We start from the raw sequence: 15,688 nt of genomic DNA, 5'->3' as shown, positions 1-15,688 counted from the left end.
TGGTGCATCCACATAATGGAATCAAACAGCCATTTTTTAAAAAGGGGAAGTTTTCCAGGTACTAGATATTGCATGGTATGCAGAATATGTTTTTAAGTGAAAAAAGATGTGAAATTATAGAGCACCCGTGTTCCCTGGACGGAGGCAGGTAAGCATCCCATGTTCGGCCTGGGATGGGCAGGTGAGCCCACAGCCAGGTTGGCAGAGCCCAGCCTCTCAGCCAGGAGGGCCTCAGCATGGAGAGGTGGGAAGAGGGTCCCTGGAGACAGACCACCCCCCAGGCATGGGATGTGCAGAGCCCTGGCCGTCCACTGTGGCCTGCTGGGGGCTCAAAAAGAGGAGCCTGCTAGTGCCAAACTTCCCACCGCTTTCCAGCTTGGTCAAGAGCCAGCTCCTCTCTCTGTAAAGGAACAGATTATCTCGAGTGAGGTTAGTGGGAAGGGAGGAGAAGCAAAAGGAAGGAGGGACTGGGCCCAGGGTCAGCAACCGACCCTCAACCCAACCATAAGGGCTGCAGCTGGGAGTCTGAAAGGCCATTAAGTCACCCCCAGCCCCAACTTCTCTCTAGGATCCCTTCAAGCCTTCCCCGGGATTGCTGCGGTTTTCTGCTGGCGCCTCTGGTCTCCATGGCCGCGCGCCCCCCCCCCCCCAACTCACCGCACTAATGGCTCAGCCTGGGCCCCCAGGGACCTTCCCTGCCCCCCAGACTGCTCCGCGGGCCCCCGGCCCCCACACTGCTGTAACCCAATCCTCTGCGGCAGCTCCGGCTCAGCAGAGCCGTCTCCAGCACAGCGGCCCCTGCTTTCCACACCAGCTGCGCCCTACCTGGTCTCTCCCGCCGAGCTCCAGGAGCCCCAGTCCGGCGCTGAGCCGAGTGGAACCCCAGCTTGCTCCTGGAGACCATCGAGCCGAACCTGCTGCACCAGCGCCTCCCCACCTCCCGGTCTGGGCTCCTCTCCCCATCCCTGTCCTCCCCTCGCCTCACCCACAGCGACCCCCGCCTGGCCACCGCAATCCTCTTAGCACCTCCTGGTCCTCAGACTGACCCTCTTTCCTCCTTCCAAGCCCCTGCAGCCTGGTCACCACCCTCCGGCCCTCTCAGTGTCTCCCGCCCTGGGCCTCGGCCATGAAGCCCCATCCCGGGCCAGAGGAGGCTCGGCGGCCGGCCTCGGACATCCGCGTGTTCGCCAGCAGCTGCACCCTGCATGGGCTGGGCCACATCTTTGGCCCCGGAGGCCTGACGCCTCGCCGAGGGCTGTGGGCCACTGCCGTGCTCCTGTCGCTGGCTGCCTTCCTCTACCAAGTGGCTGAGAGGGTGCGCTACTACGGGGAGTTCCACCACGAGACAGCCCTGGACGAGCGCGAAAGTCACCGGCTCACCTTCCCCGCTGTCACCCTGTGCAACATCAACCCGCTGCGCCGCTCCCGCCTCACGCCCAACGACCTGCACTGGGCCGGGCCCGCACTGCTGGGTGTGGAGCCCGCTGACCATGCCGCCTTCCTGCGCGCCCTGGGCCAGCCTCCTGCACCACCCGGCTTCATGCCCAGTTCGACCTTCGACATGGCTCGACTGTACGCCAGGGCCGGGCATAGCCTGGAGGACATGCTGCTGGACTGCCGCTACCGAGGCTGGCCGTGCGGGCCTGAGAACTTCACCGTGGTGAGCTGGTCACGAGCCCGGCACGGCCAGGCAGCGGGCTAGCCCCTGTCCATCTGGGGCCCGGCATCCCCAGTCTTGCTAGCCCAGGCTCCTCCAAGACCAGGGGACCTTAACACTCATGCCAGGGATCCTTCCCTTCCCAGCCAGGCCATAGCTCCCCATCCCACCAGGGCGTTTCTGCTCAGCCCAGGAGACTGTGCTCCTTGGGGTCCCCTCCCTGTCACTCATCTGGACCGCAGTGTGCAAGGTCATGCCTCCCAGCACAGGGCACTCACCCAGGCTGGCTCTGGGTCCAAGCTCTGGTCCGAGGAGCCCCTGCTCCTGGGGGTTGGGGGGAATCTAGTGGGACTGCTCTAGGGCAGAAGAGCCCTCTGTGCCGGGGAGACAGCTTGTTTTCCCTCTACCCCTTCGACGTTCTGCTAGTTCTGGAGGAGGGCAGCCGAGACCCACTTCCTTTCTTGCCATTCTCCAAAGAAACACTTGTTCCATAGGCTGTGCCCTGGGCTGGGGAATGGGAGGTTGGGGAATAGGGGCTGGAGTGATGAGAACCCATGAGGGTCCCACTCTATGTGCCAGTATGAGGGACGGACTGGGGTGTTGAGATGTGGATTCAGTGGTCAAAGAGACCAAAGGGAGGGCAGGGAGAGGAGAGGTCTCGTCATTCTCAAGTTTGCCTGGGGGAAAGGGCTGGCTGGGCTCCTTGTACGCTGGTGAGGTCTGTCCCGTGTCTGCTCACCCACAGATCTTCACCCGGATGGGTCAGTGCTACACCTTTAATTCTGGCGCCCACGGGGCAGAGCTTCTCACCACTCCCAAGGGCGGCATGGGCAACGGGTTGGAGATCATGCTGGATGTGCAACAGGATGAGTATCTGCCCGTGTGGAGGGACATGGGTATGGGGCCCACGGGTCAGGCTGGAAGCGTGGTGCAGTTGGGGTACGAAAGGCTCTGGGAGCGAGAGGAGGCACTAGGAAGGGCCCCAGAGCACATTCTTCCCTGTGAAAAGGGGGCAGGGTTGGTGGGTCCCAGTCCTGGGGAGGGAGGACTGCAGCAGGGGGTGTCCTGAGACACAGGCCTCAGGGTCCCCTTTCCCCTGCAGAGGAGACCCCGTTTGAGGTGGGGATCCGAGTGCAGATTCACAGCCAGGAGGAGCCGCCCACCATCGACCAGCTGGGCTTCGGGGCAGCCCCTGGCTACCAGACCTTTGTGTCCTGCCAGCAGCAGCAAGTATCCCTACCTCCACCCCGCCAAGGCCCCCAAGCCCCGCCTTCACCCACCCACAGCACCTCAGAGGGTTGGGGGGTTCCCCACTCCTCTGCCCGCCAGCGCGGTGACCCCCACATTGTACCTGGTGCTTCCGTAACCAACCAACTACAGCTGAGCTTCCTGCCACCACCATGGGGCGACTGCAGCTCCGCATCTCTGGACCCCGACTTTGAGCTGGAGCCTTCGGATCCCCTGGGTCCCCCCAGCCCCAGCGCAGGCCCCCAGTCTCCCTATAGTCTAATGGGGTGTCGTCTAGCCTGTGAGACGCGCTATGTGGCTCGGAAGTGCGGCTGCCGAATGATGCATATGCCTGGTAAGGGGCTGGTGGGGGCGGAGGAGGGGGTTCCGGGTCAGGCCAGGGCAAAGGGGGCTAGAGCGGGGGCAGTTCCTGCAGCTGTCTCCTCCCCCACCACCCCAAGGCGGCGCGCCAGTGTGCAGCCCCCAGCAGTACAAGGACTGTGCCAACCCGGCCCTCGGTAAGGCGCGAACTTCTCCGTCAGCCCCGCCCCTGCTCCGCTCCCCCCGCGACCGGGACCCCGCCGGGCGGGTGGCCCTGACCCAGGCGACTGTGGCCCCTAGACGCCATGCTGCGGAAGGACGCGTGCACCTGCCCCAACCCGTGCGCCAGCACGCGCTACGCCAAGGAGCTCTCCATGGTGCGGATCCCGAGCCGCGCCTCCGCCAGCTTCCTGGCCCGGAAACACAACCGCAGCGAGGCCTACATCGCGTGAGCCGGGCCGGCGGGGGGCGGAGCGGGGCGGGACCCCCTGCGGGCGAGCCTTCGTGTGCACACCCGGGGGCACACCAGTGTGCACGTCACCACCGGGCTCCTGGGCCTCTGGGCCAGCTGTTTAACCTCTGACACCGTTTCTCCTGCAAACGGGGTCCATGACGCCGGACCCAGGTCTCTTAAAGGAGTCCCAGACGGGAAGCAGGTCGCGCACCTGTTTCCTCCCAGCAGCCGGCACCAGCGGGTGTCCAAAGAGCTTTCCTGCCCTCTTTTCTTCCAGAGAGAACGTGCTGGTGCTGGACATCTTCTTCGAGGCCCTCAACTATGAGACAGTGGAGCAGAAGAAGGCCTACGAAGTGTCGGAACTCCTCGGTGTGTGCGCGCGCGGGGGCCCACACAGGGCACCCAGGAGTCTGGGGAGGTGTGGGCAGGGCAGGTGGCTGTGGGCTGATGGGTAACCTGGGCTCCACAGGTGACATTGGGGGCCAGATGGGGTTGTTCATCGGAGCCAGCCTGCTCACCATCCTTGAGATCCTGGACTACCTCTGTGAGGTGAGCCTGAGCCCCAGCTGGGGGAGGGGAAAGGAATCAGGCCACAGGACCTGGAGCAAGGTGTGCACTGGCCACCTCCCCCACTGCTTGCCCCTAGGTGTTCCGGGACAGGGTCCTGGGATACTTCTGGAACCGAAAGCACTCCCAAAGGCATTCTAGCACCAATCTGGTAACAATCCCTTCTTCTTGGTCATCTCCAACATGGGCGCTCAGCCCTTCCTCTGAAGCCTAGAACACCATCCCTACCCAGCTGAGGACAGATTGGTGGGGGAGGAGCGTGCAGTGACCTCGGCGGGTCCTGGGAGGGAGGACTCCTCCCCACCGCTGACCCTTTCCCTCCTCCCACAGCTTCAGGAAGGGCTGGGCAGCCACCGAACCCAAGGTCCCCACCTCAGCCTGGGCCCCAGGTAACAAGAAATGGCCCCCTATTTCAAGGGAGGAGGGGCAGGTCCCATCTAGAGGGTGCCATTCAGGTTCAGGAGGGCAAGGCAGTGGGTACACGGCCTCCCGTCCCAGCGCTGTGGTCTGGGTCCCACCAGGCCTCCCACCCCTCCCTGTGCTGTCACCAAGACTCTGTCTGCCTCCCACCGCACCTGCTACCTCGTCACACGGCTCTAGACCTGACGTCTGTGTCTTCAGGGCTGCACCCTCACATCCAGGACGTGCCCTGCCTGCTCGTGTCTCTGCCCTCTTCACCCCAAATAAAGTTCTAGTGCCTCAGCCTCGGCTGGTTCTCTTATAGGCAGACTAGTCAGGCCAATGTCAGCCCTACTCAGGCCCCTACTCTCTGCCAGCCAGCATCCGGTAGGCAGTGTCTGAGATGCAGGTGAGTGGCAGTCCACCACCGCAGATCTCTCTGGGAGAAGAGTGATAAGACGGCACCTGTCCTTTGCAGCCCCGTGTGAATGGGCTCATCAGAATGACATGTGAGACAGTGTGCCCAAAGCCAGGTGTCAAGTCAGAGAGGAGTCAGGGAGAGGGCAGTTATGTTGGAGAACGGCTGGAAGAAGGCTCTGCCCAGAGTCTGGAGAGAAGTAGGGGGAGCAGACAGGGAGAGGACGGGAGGAACTACCTACTTCCCGGAACACAAGCTGCTGTCCTGCTGGGAAGATCAGGCCTCTTTGCTCATATCTGGGACCAAGGGCCAGCACACCACCCGTCTCCATGGGAACAGCTGTCCCCCCAGCCGCTCCCCTAACCCTCACCGTCCCTTCCCACTCCTGCCAGTAAGAATGCGCCCCACTACTGCCCACTGCCCCTGCTCTTTCTCTGTATCCCAAATATGGGAAACTGGGGGCTGGGGAAGGGGGGTTCCTAATCTCACCACATCTCTGGATCTCTCCTGTCCCAGCCTACAGCCCCGGGGATCGGGATGGGGGTGCCGGCGATGAAAAAGGGGGGGGGGCTGGGAAATGTACGGGTGGGATAGGGAGAGCCATGAGGAAAAGGCCTGGTCCTCTTTTGCCCATTCTGGTGGGAACCCATCCTTACTCTGACACTGGCTGCCTACGCCCTCAAGACTAGCGCTTCTGGGCAGAGGGAGAAAGGGGGGTAGGTGTCAGCATAAGCACCAGAGCGGGGGTGCTGCTGCCCCCGAGCCCAGCCATCAGGGTGAGGGGCAGAGCCTCCAGCACCCGATCTCAGGACACTTCGGGTAGTGGAGTTAGGACTGGACAGCGGGGCTGGGTCTGAGCTGGAAGCAGGGCTGTAGAGGGCAGGGCGCTAAGGCAGAGCAGAGACCCCGGCCCCGGCCCCGCCCCCCCACCCCCCGGAGCCACTCTACCACCACATCAGCCAGACTGTGGGAAAGGAGCCAATTTATGAAATTAAGTAAAGTCCATGGAGGGAGCGACGAACACGGGCCAGAGCACTGCCAACCCAGCCAGGCCCAGCACAGCTGGAGCTCAGCACCCCGTGCCTCCCCTGCTTTTCCTCCCCTCCTGGGAGGAGGCTACAATTGGCCAGGCCCCAGCCTGGCCAAGGTCCTGGCACCTACGGGGGGCAGAAGTCGGAGAAGTAGGGGTGCTGCAGGGCCTCTTCTGCCGAGATACGCTGGACGGGGTTACACTTCAGGAGGTTCTGAAGGCACGGGAGAAAGGCACGGCGGGTTCGGGCTGGGTTAACCGCCTGTGGCCTCTTCCCCCCCAGTCCCCCCCCACAAATATCTGTGGACCCCACCCTCTACCCTTGCCCTCGGTCACCTGTAGCAGATCCCTCCCCGTGGCATTGAGCTTGGGCACGACATTCACCAGGGACGTTGTGGCCGGGTACATCGGGTAGGGCTGGGGAGGGGGGGCAGGGAGAGTCAGACCAGAGGTATGGGGGCTTGGAGCTGCTACAGCTGTGGAGTGAAGAGGCCCTCCACCCCCATCCCCCATCCCCCATCCCACCTTGTAGTCTGGCAGCTTGGTCATGGCAGGCCACTGCTCCTCAGTCGGCGTCCCCAGAAGCGTGTCCATGGGGTCAAGGGTCACTCAGGTGGAAAAAGGCAGGTGAGGGGCTCTTCCCCTCCTGGCAGGGGCGTCCCTCACATGCCCAACCCCAGTCCCCTCACTTTATCCCATTGCTCAGGACAGAGGTGGGGTTCAGCACACTCATGGTGTTCCTGGCGTGCCAGGCACTTTTCACACGTTCATACTCTGACCTCAACCCTGATGTCTGCTCCTGAGGACCCAGTCACCCCCTCCTCTGCCCACAAATAATCCTGTGGCTGCTTTGGGGTCCTTTGTCCCAAGGATTCACGTCTCCGCTGGAGGAGCATGCCTGTGGCTTCAATCAGCCTTGAGAACCGCATGCTCATGGCTTCAATCAGCCCGGAGAACCGCATGCCCGTGGCTTCAATCAGCCCGGAGAAGCTCGGGGTGTCCGCTGCCCTCTGCCTCCCACCCCTCGCCCAGAGCCATGCCCTCTCCTGGCCCAGCCCATCGCCACCCTCACTCCCTGCACTCTGGAGCTCCAGGAGCTCCTGACTCCCCTCCTTCTTTTTTTTTTTTTTTTTTTAAATAAACTCTAGGCCCAACGTGGGGCTCAAACTCATGATCCCTGAGATCAAGAGTTATGTCCTCTACCGATGGAGCCGGCCCGGTGCCTCCCCTGCTCTTGAGAGAGCTCGAGGGGAAGGGGAATGTCAAAGGATATCGGAAGATCCTCTTCAACTGGTCATCTACGTCGTTGCCGGGGAAGAGCGGCCGCCCCGCATTGGCCAGCTCTGTGAGAAGAGCAGGTGTGAGAGGAGAAGACACGCGAAGAAGCCCTCTTTCCCACGGTGCCCTCTGTGCCTTCTAGCCCCATCCCCAAGGGCCTCACTCCCTTCCCCAGAGGAGATACTCCGGACCCTATCTGTCCATGTGACTGGGAGAGGAAGCGGCTCTGCAGACCCCCAGCGTGTCACCTGCGAAAATGCAGCCGGCTGACCACATGTCGATGGATGTGGAGTACAGCTTGGCCCCAAAGAGGACATCCGGTGGGCGGTACCACAGCGTGACCACCTGGAGAAGACCCCACCCACAGCGACCCCCCGCTGAGAGGACTGGAGGGGGGGAGGCAGGGCTCAGCGAGGGGCAGGGGGTGGGGCAGAATAATGTTTTGGGTCCTGGAGAAGGGGATGAAGGTGCTCTGCTCGGAGGGGATCCCCTCCCCCCACCCCATATCCCACACCCCACATCCCCAGCTCACCTCAGCTGAGTAACAGCGGACAGGGATCCCGAAGGCTCGAGCCAAGCCAAAATCAGCCAATTTCAGCTCCCCATTCTGGGGGGGGATGGGGACAGGGAGAGGGGTTTGCAACAGTCTCAGGGCAGGCCTCCCGGCATGGCTCCCCTCATCACTTGTGACTTGAGTCTGCCCCATCTCCCACCTTCTCCCCAAGAGGTACCCTGTTTATGAGCAGGTTCTGGGGCTTCAGGTCCCTATGCAGCACGTTGCGACTGTGACAGAATCCCAGGCCTTTCAGCAGCTGGAAGAGGAATGACTGGGCGGGGAGGGAGGAGTAGGGGAGGGCATCACACCTTCTGGATAGAAAGCTGCCCTCCCCCCTCGATGGGTCCTGCTCCCTTCTTCACCCTCTGCTTTGTCTCAAAACCCCACCCATCTTTCAGTGATGATGGAGGACCTGCTTTGTACTGGGCTAGGTATTAATAAGTGAACAGTGCACAGGGGCCCTGATCCGAATCTTTCTGGAATTTACAGCCTAGTGGGCCTTCCTACCTTCCTGCACTGATCTCTCCCCTAAATGGCCTCGGGTAAGCACACACCCCAGAGCCACCAGTATATATATCATGCTCTATTATTAATCAGCACTACTTCCCCTGGAACCTGGGACAAGGCACTTGGTCTTGGGCCTAGAACAGTGCCTGGCACAAAGCAAAGAATCCAATAGGTATTTTCTGAATGAATGAATGAATCTCTTTGAATCTCATCTTCTCATCTCTCAAGTGCAAATCACATCACTGATAGCAGAGTGTTACTGTCAGATCAAAGAGCGAAGATGCTTGCAAAGAGGGAGGCTCCTGGAGGACAGAAATAGAGCTTGCTTATTCCCTGACACTCCAGCCTATCCCCGCTCAGGGCCTGAACTTGGTGCTCAGAGGGTGTAGACTGAAGACAGACTCCTACCCCGCCTCCCTGAGTCTCCCAGACACCAGCCCCTCACCTTCACAATTTCAGGATCCAGATCACCATTACAGCTGTCGAAATACTTCTTAAGGTCCTAGAAAGGGGTGGGAGTGGGGAACCGGACAGAGTTTGACCTCAGTCTGGGCCCCTGCACCCTCCCAAGGCTACTGTCCCCGGAATCCCCTTTCACCTGGTCACAGAACTCAAAAACCAAAGTCAGCTTCTTGTCGCTATGCAAGACGTCATGAAGCCTAGGAAGGAGGAAGGACTCAGCCAGGCATGTCTGCAAATGTCAGCCTCAAGTCCCGATTTCAGCCCAACCCTGATCCCAGTATCGGCCCAGCCCCTCTCTGAAGCCCCCCTCCTCCAAGTGACCACACAGGCGAGGGGGACCCTGCCCAGCTACACACCTGACGATGTTCTTGTGCTTCAGCTCTTTGAGTAGGCAGATTTCCCGAAGGGCTGAACTCGGCACTCCCTACACATGGGAGGGGGCCGGGCGGGCAACAGTCACATCCCACCCAGCCTGGGCCCTCAACCCCCTCCCTGGCCCTGAGGGTCCAGTCCTACCTCATCATCGTCGTCCAGCCTCACCCGCTTCAGAGCCACGATCTCATGGGTCTCCCGGTTTTTGGCCTTGAATACTGTTCCATAGGTCCCTGGGGGAAGAAGGTCAGGGGTGAGGAGGAAGATGAGACAAGGCCCCAGGAAGTCCCTGTCAGGGGCGCAGGCAGCGTGGGAGTGTATTTGTGCAGCCTGGAGGACTAAAGAGAGAGATTCAGCGTGAAGGCTCAGCATGGAGCTCTGCCAGGGAGGGTGGGGGCAGAGAAGGTGCCTGCAGACGCCTCAAGGGTGTCTGGAGCAGGGAGAGGCTGCAGCTGCCGGCGTAGGGAAGTCTGTAATAAAGGCACTGCTTCCGGGGGTTCTGGAAATAGCGAGCAGGCCTGGGAGAAAAGTGTGGGCCGGTAGAAATGAGGTCGGCGGTCTGCATGGACCACTGAGGCTGGGGTGGGGGGTGGCGGCGGTGGTGGTGGATGAAAGCTCTGCCAGTGGTGCTGAGGCTCGGGGCAGGAGATGCAGGAAGTGCTAAGGTCGGCAGGTAGGTCTCAGGAAGTGCCAAGGTTGGGAAGGGGCGTCTGCGGTTAATGCTAACGGGAAGGAGAGGTGTCTGCAAGGAGTGTTGAGCTCGGGGCCAAGGCTGCAGCCAGTGCTGAGATCGGAGCTTGTGGGTATTGCTGACGGTAGAGGAGCCGGCGCTGCAAGGAGCGCCGAAGGGTCTGCAGAGGAAGATCTGGCAGGAACATCTCGTAGTCCCATTACCTTCCCCAATCTTCTCGAGTTTCTCGTATTTCTGCATCGCGGCAGCCGCGGGGACCCCTACGGGCCCTGGGTTCTAAGACTCCGGCCCCGGCGTTGCAGAGGAGGCGGCACCCCAGCCTCCGGCCCTGCCCCGCCCTCCTGTCTGCGCATGAGCTTCTGGGGCATGTAGTACCAAGGAGAGCCAGATTTCCCAGCAATATAAGGGGCATTAGGCACAGGAAGACTACAACTCCCAGCAGGCTGCGCGGAGGCTTTCTGCAGCACTCGCCTCCCAGGACTCCGGTTCCACCGCGGAGGAAAACCTTGGACTTCAAGTCCCAGAAAGCATCTCGTGTCCGCTTGCCGGGCCTCGCCGCGGTACTGCCGCGGCTCCCAGTGTGCTCTGCTCTTGTTATTCCTTTCTGTGATCACAACCTTCTTTTGCAAAGGGCCTCTCTGGGGCTACACATTCCAGAACGCAGTAGGGTGGGGGTGGGGCGCCCTCTGGGGTTTGGGGTTTGGCAGTCTGCATCCCCGGCCCGGATGGGTGCTCTCTGACCCGGCTGATGGCGTTGGGGTTCCAACGACCTCCTGACAACAGCAATACGGATTCCCACCTCTCCTCAGGCCATCTGGAGACCTCAGCGTTGATTGAGGAATGGCTCTGAGCCATGCCTTGATAACGACTTAGCAGGGACCAGCCGAACCACAGAGCTGGGAAGAGAGGCAGGTGTGCCTCTGGATTTAACGTAGACCAGAGACCCCTGTCTGCCCTTTGGGCCCCGTTTGTCGTCCCGGAGCCCACCTGACTGCAGCTGCTCGCAACACCGTGACGTCCCGAGGCAAGCTGGCTGGAACGCTGGGCGTCCCGCGGTACCTGCTTGGAGAACCCTGGCCCACCGGAGTCAGCCAGGGTGTGGCCGAGGGCTGGCAGGTTGACTACCGCCCTCAACACACAGAAGTACAGACAGATGCTACACTCGGAGCAGCCTTGACCTCATCCCTTAAGGAGTTGATTATAGATTTTCTTGCGCTCCTCTCTAATTGTCTCATGATTGCATTCTTGAGGGATGTGAACTGGACAAAAACAGCCCCAAACAGCACTCCTCAGCACCAGAACCATAGTTGGTGATAAACATTTGTCAATTAACTTGTTTATATCAGAACGTTCTCTGCATACACAATGCTGTGCTTCACCTAGTGGCATATTAAAAAAAAAAAAAAGTATACTCTTTATCTGGAAGAATTTATAATTTAGTTGAGAAAAACCAGAAGTACAGAAATCTTTAGCGGCAGGTGATGATTACAGTAGGGTTCGAGGAGGGAGGTCGCCGCAGGGTATCACTGAGGCAGAAGTTCCCGGGTTCGGAAAGTCTAGGTCAGCGCAGGGTAATGGGAATCCAACCTCCAGGAGCCATTACCCCTATCGCTACCGCCCTCCCAACCCCCAACCAAAGACAGGGCCTATCCTGGAGGCACTGGGGATTTCTGGGGAGTGGGGGGTAGGGGGAGAATCTTGATCCCGAAGCATCCGTATTTCCAGTTCCTCCGCCCGGAATTTCCCGATCACCCTTGTGTCTCCGTTTCCCTGTCTGGGATATCCAGCGTGAGGCGGGCTCCTTTCCGCCCAGAAGTGCTTAATGCGGCCAAGAGACGGCGTCCCGGGGGTGCCCGAGTCCCAGGCGGGGAAGCCCGGGCGGCTGCCTCACGGGGACCGAGCCGGACAGCGGGCTGGCGGCTGGAGCGCCGAGCTCCCGGTGCCGGGCGGTGCCTGGAAGCGCGTCTCCGTCCACGGGTCTCAGCCCCCACTCCCCGCCTCCCCACCCGCTGCGGCGGGGCCGCGCACGGTGCGGCGGGGGGCGCGCACGCAGGGGGCTGGCCTGCCCGCGGCGCGGGGGAAAGTTGAGTTGGGAGAAGTTGGGAGCGGCGGGGGTGCGCCCCGAGGTGGGCACTAGGGAGTCGTCGGGAGCGCGCGAGGGCGCCGAACAAGGGGGAGAGACCCCGAGACCTCCGGGGCACGAAGTCTAGAGCAAGCGGGTAAGCCGAGAGGTGGCAGCGGAGGAGGGCCAGGGCCGCGGAGGGAGGAAGGGGGGGGAAGGAAAGGGGGGAACTCGGGACTCGGAGCAGGGAGGGAGTGGAAGTGGAGGAAGGGGCGGAGACTGGGGCGCGGGGAAGCGAGGTCTTGGGGAGAAGGATGCGGAGGCGCGCGAACTGCTGGTTCGGAACGGGATCCGGGGTCCGCTTATTAGAGTTTCCTAAAGTGAGGGTGCCGCGCCCCCTGCCACCAGGAGGGGGTAGTCTGGGAGGCGCCGCCGGCCTTCCCAATTCCTGGGCGGGCTCCAGACGACACCCCTCTCCTACGACCCTCTACTCTATTCTTAAGGCCCGTCCAGGGTGCCTAGGCTGGGGGTGTCCCCGGGCCGCTGCTCCGGACCTCCGGGTTGAGAGGTGGAGCAGGGAAGGGAGGGGGTGGCGGGTCAGATCAGGACAAGGGGTCAGGCAGAAGAGGGAGCGACTGGGTGGGGAGGGGAAAGACGAGTCGGGAGAGTTGGACCTGACTGGGGCTTGGGGGGGGGGGGGCTGACTTGTCTAGGGGGGAAGCCCTGTGCTTGGTGTTGGGGGCGGCGCTGCCTGAAATCCACTTTATCCTCCTCCCTCCGCCCCCTACTCCACCCTCACCAGCCCCACATCGAAGAGCTGTGGAATGTACGAGTTTACTTGGGGGGTGGTTAATGCCCAAGTGGGGGTCCGGGGTGCTAATCCCTTGGGCGGGAGTGGGGGAGATGCTAATCCTCTGGGCCGGTTGGGGCTGGTCCCCGGAATGTGCCCCCACCCCGGATTATCGGCACCGATGCTCTGGACAGAAGCTGCTTTGTGTTCTGGGACGGCGGGGCGGGGGTGGGGAGGTGGGGGAGTACACGGAGGGCACAGCCTGGAAGTAGGAGTGGGGCACCTGCAGGTGCTCCAGACACCAGCACCCTTCTCAGACCAGGGTCCCTCCCCCCAGCACCCCTCTCCCCCACACCAAACGTGACCTGGCTGAAGGCCTGCTAGGGGGAGGTGAAGAGAGCGTCAGCTGAGTCGGGAGTGCTTGCCAGGAATGTGTTGCTCCAGGCTCCCCCCCACTGGACTGACCCCCCAGACCTATGTTGTCTGACCCCACACTGACCTCTCTTTTCCCCGAGTGAGCCCTAAGTCGATCAACCCGGATCCCCTCCCCCAACAACACACTGGGGAGCTTCAGTACTCCTGAGAATCTGGAGTGCCGCCCCCCCACATCTGCTTCCCCCACTAGGAATGAGTACCCCGACTTGCCCTGGGCAAGTTCCTTAACCACAGCTCTTCTGCTTTCCCACCCCACACAGTGCCCTCCGGAGACACCCCGACAGTCACAGTCAGGAGGCCAGCAACCCCGCCACTCAGATTTTCCTGGCCTCGGGCTAGGGGAGGGGAGAGATCAAGCACTGCCCCTTAGGGCTGAACCTCAGGGTTTCGGCGCCCACCCTCCCAGTTCGTCACGTGCCCCTCCCCCATTATAAAGGCCTGTCCTGCCCGTGCCGCCGTCTCCCTCCCTCCCACTGAGTGAGTGGAGTTGGGCTCCTGCCCCACCCCCAGGGAGCCTCCTTCATCAGGGGAGGGGGCACAGTCCTGTGTCTCCTCCCAGCCCTGGGTCTGTGTCTCTGCCACCCCCTTGCTGGCTGTTTGGGGCTCTCTCCAGTCTCTCCCTTCCTTCCCACTCTGCTCCATGGGGTGTCTCCCTTTCCCCAGGATGCCCCTCTCCGGGTCGGCCCATCTCGGTTGCCACAATTCGGTCACTGCTCCCGTTTCTGGCTCAGCCTGTCCTTTCCTTCCCTCCTCCTGCCTTCCCCACCCTGATTTCTGCTGCTTTCTCGGTAGGTCTGGGCCTTGACTCCTGCCCCCCCTTTCTGCAGTCTCTTGCACCTTCTCTGTCACCTCACTTGGCCTTCTGTGGCCTCCTCTGCAGCTCCCCCCACATCGTCTTCTCTCTGTTTTTTCTTTTCTTCCTATAAATAACTCTTTTCTTTGCTCTCTGGTCTCTATGGGGCATCCTAAAGCCCTTCACAGTCCAGAGGTTCCTGAGCAGCAGGGAGATCCCTTGGTGCCCGCTGGCGGGAAGTTCCTGAGACCTGACCTTCCCCGGGCTGGGCGTGTGTTGGGGGGGCGGCTGAGCAAGGCTGGGGCACTTGTGTGCCCGGCGGCCTGCCCTCACGTGATCTGTCCCCCCCCCCCCAGGTTATGCCGCCACCTTGTTGCCCTGAAAGCCGCCGTGACAGTGAAAAGGGCTAAGATTTGGCCATGAGCAGCGCCCCCCGGCGCCCCGCCTCGGGCGCAGATCCTTTCTGTACTGTGAGTATTGCTGGCTCGCCACAGGTGTCTTGGGGAGGGTCTACTGGCAGACTGCGGAGTGTGTGTGTGTGTGTGTGTGTGCGCGCGCGCGCGCGCTCAGGAGGAGGGGGAGCCTCTGAGGGATTGGGGAGGGGTGCTTCCATCCCTCCCCTGGCCCCATCTGGGTCTCACGGGTATTGGTGGGGCGGTCCAGCCACTTCCAGGAGGGAACTGAGGCTATTTCCTGAAGATCCGGGTGGTTCTCTAGCCTCAGAGAGAGAGGAACTTTGGGGACCTGGGTCTCTAACCTGGCGACCCCCTTCTGACTCAGCCTTAGAGGCGGCAGCGTCCTCACACAGCGGTTCTGGGCAGAGTTTGCTTGCACTGACGCCGGCCCCTGGCCCCACGTGCCGCCCGGCCCGCCCTGCGCGGCCCCACGTGGCCACTGCCCCACGTGGCCCCCTCCTGATTTTCCTGGGGAGTGTAATGATTAACCCCAAGTGCCATAATCAGCCCCTTATTGGCCATCTGGCCCAGCAGTGCACGTGACTGGGAAAGGGGCACAGGCTGGTCCCCTCCCCCTCCTTCCCAAGTTCACCCCTGCCGGCCATGGACTTCCTCCTGCGGCCTCAGGTGCGAGGGGCTCTCAACCCCCCTGCCCCCCACCCTGGCTAGCTCCCCGCGCTCACTCGCTTCAGCCGCCTTTCGCCGCCTTCCTCCCGCTGCTAATTCCGGTGAGAGTGGAGCGGGGAGCTTGGGGAAGAGGGCTAGAGCTGCTGGGTGGGGGGGGGGGGGGGAGGGAGGGGGGGGGGGGGGAAGCGAGCCCCTGACTCTGGTATCTTGTGTCCAGTATCCCTGCCACTCCCTGCCGCTCCTGTTCCCAGCTCCTGTCCCCACCTCAGTGTCTCCCGGGGACCCGCCTACCTCTTAGCCCTCCTCCCCTTGGCTCTTCCTTGCTCTGGCCACTGGCACCTCCACGGAGGGGGGCTCCATACCCCGCCCTTGGAGATCCTGATGCCCTTGAGGTCCAGAAGCTCTTGAGCAAATATTTGGCGGTGCCGGGAGCTGAGACCGGCGGGGCGGGGTCAGGGGGTGCGCTGGACAGAGACTGTGGCCAGGCAGCAGGCTGCTTAGCTAGGCTGAGCTCTCCAAAGCCCTGCCGCCGGCCGCCACCACTGTCTGCAGTCCTCTCTTCTGCAGTATGACTCAGGTGGGGGGGG

General features: G+C 61.9%; 3 protein-coding genes across 7 annotated transcripts in view; 2 read left to right on the top strand and 1 right to left on the bottom strand.

Moving 5' to 3' along the window:
* The first annotated feature begins 181 nt into the window (after positions 1 to 181).
* Positions 182 to 4,928, top strand: ASIC3 (acid sensing ion channel subunit 3). 4 transcript variants are annotated; one of them, XM_059396113.1, is made up of 11 exons: positions 182 to 1,660; positions 2,403 to 2,553; positions 2,760 to 2,887; positions 3,038 to 3,239; positions 3,346 to 3,402; positions 3,506 to 3,653; positions 3,937 to 4,028; positions 4,129 to 4,208; positions 4,306 to 4,377; positions 4,557 to 4,615; positions 4,748 to 4,928. In XM_059396113.1, exons 1-11 carry the CDS (start codon positions 1,127 to 1,129, stop codon positions 4,824 to 4,826), a joined length of 1,602 nt encoding a protein of 533 aa, XP_059252096.1. In that variant the 5' UTR covers positions 182 to 1,126; the 3' UTR covers positions 4,827 to 4,928. The 4 variants fall into 4 exon arrangements, with proteins under 4 accessions (XP_059252096.1, XP_059252098.1, XP_059252097.1 ...); XM_059396115.1 differs by lacking the exon at positions 4,557 to 4,615 and having other exon boundaries at positions 2,403 to 2,418; XM_059396114.1 differs by lacking the exon at positions 4,306 to 4,377.
* A 1,080-nt stretch (positions 4,929 to 6,008) lies between these two features.
* CDK5 (cyclin dependent kinase 5) lies at positions 6,009 to 10,279 on the bottom strand. Its single transcript, XM_059395558.1, has 12 exons — positions 10,143 to 10,279; positions 9,393 to 9,481; positions 9,233 to 9,300; positions 9,013 to 9,073; positions 8,860 to 8,916; positions 8,083 to 8,178; positions 7,884 to 7,958; positions 7,600 to 7,696; positions 7,347 to 7,416; positions 6,599 to 6,659; positions 6,410 to 6,490; positions 6,009 to 6,287 (listed from the first exon to the last, which is right to left on the bottom strand). Exons 1-12 carry the CDS (start codon positions 10,177 to 10,179, stop codon positions 6,201 to 6,203), a joined length of 879 nt encoding a protein of 292 aa, XP_059251541.1. The 5' UTR covers positions 10,180 to 10,279; the 3' UTR covers positions 6,009 to 6,200.
* A 1,704-nt stretch (positions 10,280 to 11,983) lies between these two features.
* SLC4A2 (solute carrier family 4 member 2) overlaps positions 11,984 to 15,688 on the top strand; it is a 15,179-nt gene continuing 11,474 nt past the window's right edge. Inside the window, exons 1-2 of one of the 2 annotated variants that reach the window (XM_059396102.1) lie at positions 11,984 to 12,158; positions 14,376 to 14,489. In XM_059396102.1, coding sequence (XP_059252085.1) covers positions 14,439 to 14,489 — 51 coding nt within the window. In that variant the 5' untranslated portion in view covers positions 11,984 to 12,158; positions 14,376 to 14,438. Of the gene's footprint in view, positions 12,159 to 14,375; positions 14,490 to 15,040; positions 15,102 to 15,688 lie in introns of those variants that run through there. The other variant, XM_059396103.1, reaches the window with a different exon arrangement.

The sequence above is a fragment of the Mustela nigripes genome, chromosome 4, assembly GCF_022355385.1.
Source record: "Mustela nigripes isolate SB6536 chromosome 4, MUSNIG.SB6536, whole genome shotgun sequence".
Lineage (NCBI taxonomy): Eukaryota > Metazoa > Chordata > Mammalia > Carnivora > Mustelidae > Mustela > Mustela nigripes.
The sequence above is the reverse complement of the archived record's forward strand: the minus strand, read 5'-3'. Positions and strand labels throughout refer to the sequence as shown.

Coding starts and splice junctions, on each gene's coding strand:
- ASIC3 (XM_059396112.1), top strand. CDS start 1,127: ATGAAGCCCCATCCCGGGCCAGAGGAGGCTCGGCGGCCGGCCTCGGAC. Junction 3,240..3,345: donor CCGAATGATGCATATGCCTG/GTAAGGGGCTGG, acceptor CACCACCCCAAG/GCGGCGCGCCAGTGTGCAGC. Junction 4,029..4,128: donor CGAAGTGTCGGAACTCCTCG/GTGTGTGCGCGC, acceptor TGGGCTCCACAG/GTGACATTGGGGGCCAGATG.
- CDK5 (XM_059395558.1), bottom strand. CDS start 10,179: ATGCAGAAATACGAGAAACTCGAGAAGATTGGGGAAG. Junction 7,697..7,883: donor TCCGCTGTTACTCAGCTGAG/GTGAGCTGGGGA, acceptor GGTCTTCTCCAG/GTGGTCACGCTGTGGTACCG. Junction 7,417..7,599: donor AGCCGGCTGCATTTTCGCAG/GTGACACGCTGG, acceptor CTCTTCTCACAG/AGCTGGCCAATGCGGGGCGG.